Below are 8,960 nucleotides of genomic sequence, written 5' to 3'. Positions count from 1 at the left end.
AGGGTTGTGTCCTAGAAAAATGAAAAGACAGGATTCCTTGAAAAAGCAACTATAAAGCACCTCAGCAGCTCTTTGCTTGTCATGGTCCCTACTAGCCTACAACACCTACAGACCTAGCTGGCAAATTCTAGCTGCACTGAGCCAAGCAGTAAGAATCTGGGTGCTGCTGATGCCAGGAAAATTATGGTGTCATCTGATCAGCATATGCATGATCCAACTAAAGCAGACAATTCCACACCAAAGATGCTAAAGAACATCCTTACAAATGCTCAATCGCATCACTTAATCCATAGCAAACAGTGTCTCCACGCCAACATCTCAGTTGTATCAGGGATCATCATGGTGAACAACAGCTACCCTTGTCAAAATGCACAGCATGCACATAAAACATAGATATACCTCAGATAAAACATAGCTATCCAAAATGGCACAACGTAGAGATAAAGCATAGCTATACCTCAGCTCGTGTGACCTTTTATCCTTACATATATTGCAGCCCTGGTCAGAAGCTTCAGGGGTGGTGGAGCCAGCCAATCCTCCTAGTCCAAATTGACCACCGCAGCCCTTCTTCACGACGGCGCCACCCATCTCGTTAGCCTTATCGCCCTCCTACAGAACACAAAGATCGCCATCAACACGCTTTCGCACCCAAAAGTCTGAAACCTCACCCATCAAAACAAATTGAACTCGGTCGTACTCACAACGGCGGCGACAACAACATTGAGAGGAATGGACCACTAGGTCAAAATGGTGAAGAGATCAAACGGTCAGCAAATCACCAAGAATCCTTCCAACCTGGGCACGAATCATACTTTAGATGTTTCCTCGATGGCGATCTGATGTGAATGAGAGGACAACCCTTCATACATATCAAGCAATCGGCCATATCAGCTTCAAGAATTACTTGACAAAGAACTATGCTAACAAACGAACCCTGCTTCTTGAAGAGAAAGATTGTGCTACCACGAAAGGTCTTGCTGATTTTTTGCTAAAACAGTATGCATGAGAAGATAATTTATTAACCAATACATAAATAGTCAGAAATATTGTGAGGACAAACAGTACCAGCAGCCCAGTACATAAATAGTTCCGATAACATAACTAGCATGAATTGATACACTGGAAGACTAAATACATATAGTTTGACAGCTTTCATAATGTCTGGACACCAAGATACTTAGACACGCCCCTTCATCAATATGGAAAGCTTCTCCCGAACAAGGCAGGACCAAGCAACAGAGATCTCCACCTCATAGTCATCAATGTAACATAAACCATGACTTACATTGCTCTTTTGGGCATCAAAGAATATATGACCGCGGGGAGCTATATCCCCAGATCGTGAGTAAGCATAAACAATAACTTTGAGCCGTCTGCCTAATTCAACAGAAACGACATGCCTTGCCAAATCAAGATAACCATCCTTGCACACGGACATTGCTCCATCTTGAAGCACAACTTGCCGAAATGAGGGCTCAGTAATATGTTGAGAATCAGGCAATATACCATTCAGAGGTGTTGAGGAGCAGACAACTCTACATCCATATTTAAAAGGAGGCGAACTATCTTTTTTTTTTGCAGGTAAACTACCTTCAACAATACGGACACCCACAATAGTGGCCTGGACCGATTCTTCAAGTTCCTCAGAGCTTAACACTATCGTGCAAAGGTTAGTGACAAGAGGGGTATATAGGGTACATAACCCACAATAATTATCCCTGTAATACCAGGTATCGGTCATCAACACTCTATCTTCAGACTTTGTTCTTCCCTTTGCTTTTAGCTCGATTTCCAAGTGAATAGGGTCCCGAGTCACAATTGCACGAGACGGACCAGTCAAGCGCAAAAATGGATCCTGCATTTGCCATTAAATAATCAGTTTTGCTAAGCTAGAAGTATTTTTCCCCTCCCCCTGCATGCACCTTGTGATTGTCTATTGTTTAATAGAGCATTGCTTGACAAGTGTTTTAACAGAACGTAATTCTAGATTCACCTCCTTTGAACTAATCAACAAGTGCGCAGATAACTAGAAGAGAATATAAATAATATGATAAGAACCTTTTGAGTGAGTGTTTGACAGTCATCCCTTCCACGCAGGAAGATAATGTTGCGATTGCGATCCACATTGTCTCGGGCAGCAACTACACCGTACACATCCAGCGGCCATGTCAACCCAAGAGCCTTTTTTATTTCCGCGACTTTGATGGAGTAGAACTGCAAGGTTCTCCCAGTAGAAGCAGCATATGGGATGCGTCCCGGTGCACAATATGTAAAGTGCATAGGACTCAATAACGCTGCAGCCATCACAGAAGAAGATTATTACAAGTAAATTCTCCCGTCCTACTTGTTAGGCATAAACAAGAAGCAGATCAGTGGCATGTTAACTCACTTGTGTCTTCGAATCGACCACAGCGTCCAAACTTGCTGGACCACGACGTTTCCCACTTGCGACGGTAGTCATGAAAGAGCTTCTCTTCCTTCTCCATGGAAACTCTCGGCGACCCCTTGTCCCTCTCTTTTGTTTCCTCTGTCTCCAAGTTGATTTTGGTCTTGTCCTCCGTCTCCATGGAGATCCTCAGCAGCACCTCGTCCGTCTCCTGGACTTACTTTACCTCGCTCAATTTGAAATCCCTCTCGCACGCGATTCTATAAATATTGTGTCGCAGCTTATTGAACAGATCGGAGATCGAATTGGATTGATGTTCCTTCTGCGACAGGGTGCAGAACTTTTCCATCTCCTCCAAGATTGACTCTCTGGATTCATATCGGATCCTCCGCTCCCGCATCACCGTGGTTGATTCTCCCTTTTGTCCTCAATCCTAAACTGCGTTTCCCGGGTCAACCCCAAATCGGTTAGTATGTCGACTATGTCGCCCATAAGAGCATCTCCAGCCGTATTTTCAAGCAAGGTTTTAGATAGATTTCCATATCAAATATGATCATGAATACGATGTGATGCATAGCTATAATTTTTACATCAAACATGATCATAATATTCTGTTTTACATGTTGAGAATACCGGGCCTGATATTTATGAAGCGTTTTCAGCCCGTAAAAACCGTTTACAGGGTCCTTTACACGTCCGATATGGATCGACTAAATACGGGACCTACTAAACTTGCTTTTACGTACTATAATATGCAGTGGTATATTGGGTCACCGTACATTGTTTGTGTTTTTTGGACATAAGGCTTTGATGACCTACTTTGAGATGGAGGTAGTAATAAAATCTCTAAATCCCCTTTTTCAAAAAAATGGCCTAGCTTACACATATGCTAGGTACAATATATAGCTTATATAGCTGCGCATATTAATTTGAGCCGGCGGGAGTAGTATTTTTCTGTTTTTTTCTATTCTCACGATTAAAACATGAATCAACCATCTTATTTTTATGTTAACGTAAAAGTTGGACTCGAACTAGGTGGATGGATTTACAGCATATCCACCCAACGCTCCACTAGTATGCATCTTGCCCACTGAAAATTAACACAAGTAGCACTAGAATATCAACGTCTTACGCACCAAACAGGCATGCCCGTCAGAGCTCCAAAAGGGCCTTATGTCATCCTAAATTTGTGACTGCACAGGACTTAACACTGAGCAAAATGTAAGTAAAAATGCTTATTCTCGAGTTCAATGCTCTTATTCAATACGCAGCCCACGTTCTGCAAAAGCAATAGCACCTACAAGATAGCTGGCAGGCATGGAGTCTTTACAATAGGAACAGTATCTCTACGATCAGGTGCATCAAAGCACCGATGTGATTTACCAAAAAAATGTGCAAAAGAAAAAAAAAAGAATATAGATAAGTAGTTGAACACATGTTGACCAAAGGTTTCACCGAATATAATTTACAGATTCCCAGATGGATGGACTTAGGCTTTCGTTGGCCATGTTGCTTGAGCTGACATGATTATGCCCACGATCACTCCAAACAGGCCCAAAGCACTGCCGAAGATTTCAATCACCAGGATCTTTACAAAGAGTGTTGAATTCTGAGCATCAGACAGTGCACAGCTGCTTCCAATTACTCCCACGCATACCCTGAAGGTTCGAAATCTGATCATCTGGAACCATGGAAACATAATACACAAGAAAACAAAATCTGAACTCTGGCACTTACCCGCAAACAAGATTAGCAAAGCCAACAATGAGACCTGAGGCAAAGATTGCATAACCAGCTCGCATGGACTCTGGATCATGCATTCGGGATGTTGGCACACTTTCAAGCTTTGTTTGGAGGATGATTGCCACGATTACACCATAAATTGCAACAGCCTCACAGAAGATGACACTGTAAAGCAAAGGAGATACATGTATGTATCAAAAAGTTAGAAGGCAATACCCACGATATGCTAATCAGAAAATTGAGAATTAACACCAGATAAATTTCTACTACATAATTAGATGCAAACATCCCAACCAGCTTTGCCAAATTCACAAGATTGTATTTCTTTTCTTACTTTCCTCAAAAGAGGCATAAATCATTAGATGCCAAGATAAGCCCATCTGATGGTGTTCAGTTGAGTGAGTGAAATTATGGGAATTACTGACGACATAATGCAATCTTTCTCAAACCAGGAGGCTCCTGTTTCCTTACACAAATACCGAGAGTTCTTACAGAGAGACAGAGGCAGGTTATAAGCCAGGTATGGAACTTATTTCAGGGACTAACGCAAAAAAAAAAAAAAAACTTCAAAAACATCTTGGCACAAAAAGGAGCCACCCGCTTAAATGACCAATTAAACCGTGTTTGTCTGTTAAGGATGAGATCCAGCATCATCCAGTCATGCAAGACGAGTAATTAATTTTTTTAAGCTACCAAACACATCCCAAAAATCAAGTAATCCATGTTGTGTTATCCACTGCAAACTGTTAGAAGAGTACTCATATGCATCACGATGTATTGTAAGTGCCCTTTGCCTCAGAAATTACAAATGACAATGCTGAGTTCAAATGAGCAAAATAACTAATAGGTTGTTAAAAACATATACTTTATTCACAAGATGCACATGCTATGACTCCCTCCGGTCCATATTAGTGGACTCAACTTTGTCTAGATACGCATGCATCTAGTCTAAAAACTTAGCTAGATACATACACATCTAGATGAGGTCCATTAATATGAACCAGAGGGAGTATACCAAAGCTATAATTAACGAAACTACTGAAATTCATCACCACGACTCCATCTTTATTACTGGTTGGACTACACAAAACGTTAAATATGGCCTACTAAATAAATAGGGGCAGTGCAGATCTCACCGAATAACGGACCAAACACTCCACTAGTATCTCCAATATTGGTTAAGCTTGTACTCTAGTAACAAAGCAGTTTTAGCTTGTGTATTAACAAGTGTATAAAACTGTCAATTTAACTCCCAGGTTCCTATCAGACTTGGTGTTTCTCCAATACAGCATATGTACTTGTGTGCTTCCTCCTCTAGCTAAGTGCCTGTGCTACATGACATTATTTGTGAAGTGAAAACACCTTACTTTACATATTAAGACTATAATAGATTAAGCATGAATGATGATCATCCGTGCAGAGCCAACATTATAGTTACACACTTATAATATTATCATTCTAATGAACATCCTACATCACAACAATAGTAGAGCAATAAAAGCTACAAGCACAGCTTTGAATGATGAATCAAATGATAAAGCCCAACTAAAGAACAAGACTGCACCACGCAAGATCACTGGACGAACTTGATTTCCCTAACCATAACAGAGGAACTTGATTTCCCCTAGCTAATTGTCTTTTTCACACAGCCCATAAAAATGTCCTTTTGTCACAAAATTTGATGTGTGAACATTGCATATCCGTATGTACACCCAGAATTTTGTTTCAGAATTTATTGACATTTTAAAATACATTTCAAATGTATTTTTCATAATAGGTGAATTTGGACCTATGAGCCAAAACAACATGTCCCCTCCAGCTTTGACTTTCTATGTACCACGATCCAGTGAAGTTGATAGCAGTATAGCTTTTGTGTGTTGCCAGCATATGTGCATGCGGAGCGCTTGTGAAAAACTTAGAAAACAATAAATTCAGTTTGATAATAAAGTGGGAAACGTGAGGATTCAGGATGCCTGACTGAGACAACAATTGGCTAAGGATCTACTTCCAGGTTAGACATCACGATAGTTTCTTCACATGGTAAGTATAAGCGGTAACAAGAAGTATCAACAAAGAGTGAGTAGAGGTGAATTATACATGACAAGGACGCTACAAATCAATAGTTTACAAAAACAAAGTTAACCCTTCATATATATACCATAAAGGCCATAATGACAAACTTAAGTGATGATGAAAGGTTCAGGTAGGTGGTAATAAATGCACATTGTTGCCAGCCAGCCAGCCAGCCAGCATTCGTTAAATGTCTCATTAGCGTATTCTTGAGAGTATTTGGATAGCTTGCAACTGAGACGATGCCCTGTTCTTCCTACCAAGAGATCTATGTAAGTCAACTCATATAGAGTAATTGACCAGAGAAAGAATCCAGGATGCATAAGTACTTTGCAGAACAAGACAAGAGAATGGCAAGCTAACTTGAAGCAGCACTAACAGAAGAATGGTACTTGGCTCTATTCAACTATCCTCCTAACAAATTTCCTCGAGCACTGACGTTAACTAAGCTCACAGAAGAAACAATGCCCAACCCGTTGAGGGCTTGATGCAGCCTCGCATAATCATCAATTTCAAAGCGGCACGAAATCACAAATCAGGAGCTAACAGCGAGCGAAGCAGGGCCAAATCTAGCTACCGCGGCGCAAGCGAGACGGCACGGAACCAAAACCAGGCCCATGACGGCAGCAAGGCTCACCTGATGAGGTTCTTGGAGGTGATCCTGGGCGCCTTGATGGCGGCCCCGATGAGGCTGCTCCCCGTGATGAAGATCCCCCTGCGAGAGAGAGCAGCGTAAGCAGATCCGAGCAGATTTGCGTGAAGGAGGGGGGGGGGGAGATTTGGGCTCACCATGCCGCGCCGAGGACGGAGACGCCGATGGACACGGCGATGCCGATGGCGGCGAAGGTGTAGGGCGAGATGTGCACGAGCGCGCGCGCCCACGACGACGAGTCCGACGACATCCTCCCGCCTCGATCTCCTTCCCCACCAAATTCGCCGGTGCGCGCTGTGCTTGCTGGATCGGGGATTTTTTCTTCTTCTTCGGGATGGTTGGCTGGATCGGTGACTGCACGGGCAAGGAAGAGAGAGAGAGGAGAAGGAAGATGTGTGCGTGGTCTGCACGAGGACCACCCAGCCGTGGTGGGCCCAGATGGTGTGCGGACCGTCCGATCTGGCTATGGATGGCGCAGAGAAGATCGTGGCGGGCCCACGTGCCTGTCTTCAGACCGAGCGCTAAGCCCAGATCTTTCGGACGGGCCAGGGCTGGAAAGCTGTTGGGCCAATGGAGCTTGGTCGCACCGAACCGATTGGTCGAGCCCGCTCAAAGAAGAAACGGAACGGACCGTCTCGGATACGGACATGGACTCCGTTTCCAATAGCGTCGCACGAGCCAGCCATCCCATACATAGCGTCGCGCCGGGATTCTCCACAAGTCTACTTCCGATCTCTCGACTCGAGTCGACCGCGAGAAGGGAACAGGCGTCGCCGGCCGCCACCATGGACGCCGAGAAACTCGAGTCGCTGCTGGAAAGCATGCTCCAGCTGAGCCTGGACTCGCCGCAAGATAGCGACGGCGTCGCCGATCAACTCGCCGCGGCTGTCCCGGCACAACCCGCTGCCGCGGCAGAGAGCATCGGATCGGCGGGTGACTGGGCAGAGGTCCTCGTGAGCCAGCTGGTGAGCGCCACCTCCGTGGAAGATGCCCGGTGCAGCGCCGCCAAGGTCCTCGAGGCATTCGGGGGCAGCGTCTGCTCTCGCGCCGCGCAGGTACAGGGCGACAAGGACCAGCTGCTGAGAACCGCCATGCAGCATAACTCCCTCCTGAAGAGGGCGGTACTAGCGCAGCACCGGCGGCGCCAGGAGGACGAGGAGAAGGGCAGGCAACTCCAGGGTCAGATCCTCCAGTACCGGGAGCAGGTCAAGCGGCTGGAGGCGGACAAGTACGCGCTGTCCGTGCACCTCAGGAACGCAGCGCCCGGGAGCTCCATGCCGGGGAACTACCACCCGGAGGTTTTCTGAACACACGGTAGGAAATCGATCAGAAAAAACGAATATTAGCAGGTTGATTTCCATAGCGTGAGGATCTCATCCTCCGTCCAGGCAATGTACGATTTTTTTTTTAAAAAAAAAGAGAAAATCTCACATTTTTTTGGTAAATTGTTTTAGACAATCTAAATCTCACAATTTAGTAAGCTTGACTTTGTTTTTCGAACAAATTAGGCCACATGACAGAGGAAGCGGTTCTCTTGTGTTTTCTTAGGCTGAACAAAAACTAAAGAAAACCGCCTCCTACCATGTGCATCTAACTTGTGGGTTCGGGGTGTAGATGACATCATGACAATGTCAAACTTATCAAATCGTGGGATCTAGGTTATCTAAATCAATTTACCACATTTTTTTATTTTTCTGATAAGATTTTCTTTTGTTGTGGTTTGTGAAGCTCTAGTTCTAATAAATGTGGTTTTGTGAAATTTGCTCTATTCAAGTGAGAGATGCCCGACTTGATTTCGTCGGTAGTACTCCCTCCATCCCACCAAAATTATCTCAACTTTGTCAAAACTTGAATGCAACTGCCTACTAGATAGTGTCTAGATACATCCAAATTTTAACAAAGTTGAGACACTTTTGGTGAGATGGAATGGAGTAATTGTCTGAGTAAGTAAGTTTGTTAGCAGGGGTAGAGCCCTAGGTAGCATAAGATTGGAGCTAGACTTCTTTTATGTTCAAACTCTTCCATTATTTCTTGTTGTTCCCCTAAACAAAAATTTATGTTTTGTTATTATTGTGTACAGATCTTTATACCACATCAAAAAAAAAAAGC

General features: G+C 43.9%; 3 protein-coding genes across 3 annotated transcripts; 1 reads left to right on the top strand and 2 right to left on the bottom strand.

The window, feature by feature from the left end:
* Positions 1-999: 999 nt before the first annotated feature.
* LOC127342894 (uncharacterized) lies at positions 1,000-2,889 on the bottom strand. The gene is made up of 3 exons (XM_051368921.2): positions 2,390-2,889; positions 2,059-2,294; positions 1,000-1,855 (listed from the first exon to the last, which is right to left on the bottom strand). The coding sequence occupies exons 1-3, from the start codon at positions 2,565-2,567 to the stop codon at positions 1,178-1,180; spliced, it is 1,092 nt and encodes a 363-aa protein (XP_051224881.1). The 5' UTR covers positions 2,568-2,889; the 3' UTR covers positions 1,000-1,177.
* Positions 2,890-3,606: 717 nt separating this feature from the next.
* Positions 3,607-7,220, bottom strand: LOC127342895 (V-type proton ATPase subunit c''2). Its single transcript, XM_051368922.2, has 4 exons — positions 6,989-7,220; positions 6,837-6,914; positions 4,124-4,294; positions 3,607-4,044 (listed from the first exon to the last, which is right to left on the bottom strand). The coding sequence occupies exons 1-4, from the start codon at positions 7,099-7,101 to the stop codon at positions 3,876-3,878; spliced, it is 531 nt and encodes a 176-aa protein (XP_051224882.1). The 5' UTR covers positions 7,102-7,220; the 3' UTR covers positions 3,607-3,875.
* A 416-nt stretch (positions 7,221-7,636) lies between these two features.
* On the top strand, positions 7,637-8,158 carry LOC127339722 (uncharacterized). The gene has a single exon (XM_051365541.1). The coding sequence runs from the start codon at positions 7,637-7,639 to the stop codon at positions 8,156-8,158; it is 522 nt and encodes a 173-aa protein (XP_051221501.1).
* The last annotated feature ends 802 nt before the right edge of the window (positions 8,159-8,960 follow it).

The sequence above is a fragment of the Lolium perenne genome, chromosome 3 (genome assembly GCF_019359855.2).
Source record: "Lolium perenne isolate Kyuss_39 chromosome 3, Kyuss_2.0, whole genome shotgun sequence".
In the NCBI taxonomy this organism is placed as follows: domain Eukaryota; kingdom Viridiplantae; phylum Streptophyta; class Magnoliopsida; order Poales; family Poaceae; genus Lolium; species Lolium perenne.
This window is presented reverse-complemented; position numbering and strand designations above follow the sequence as displayed.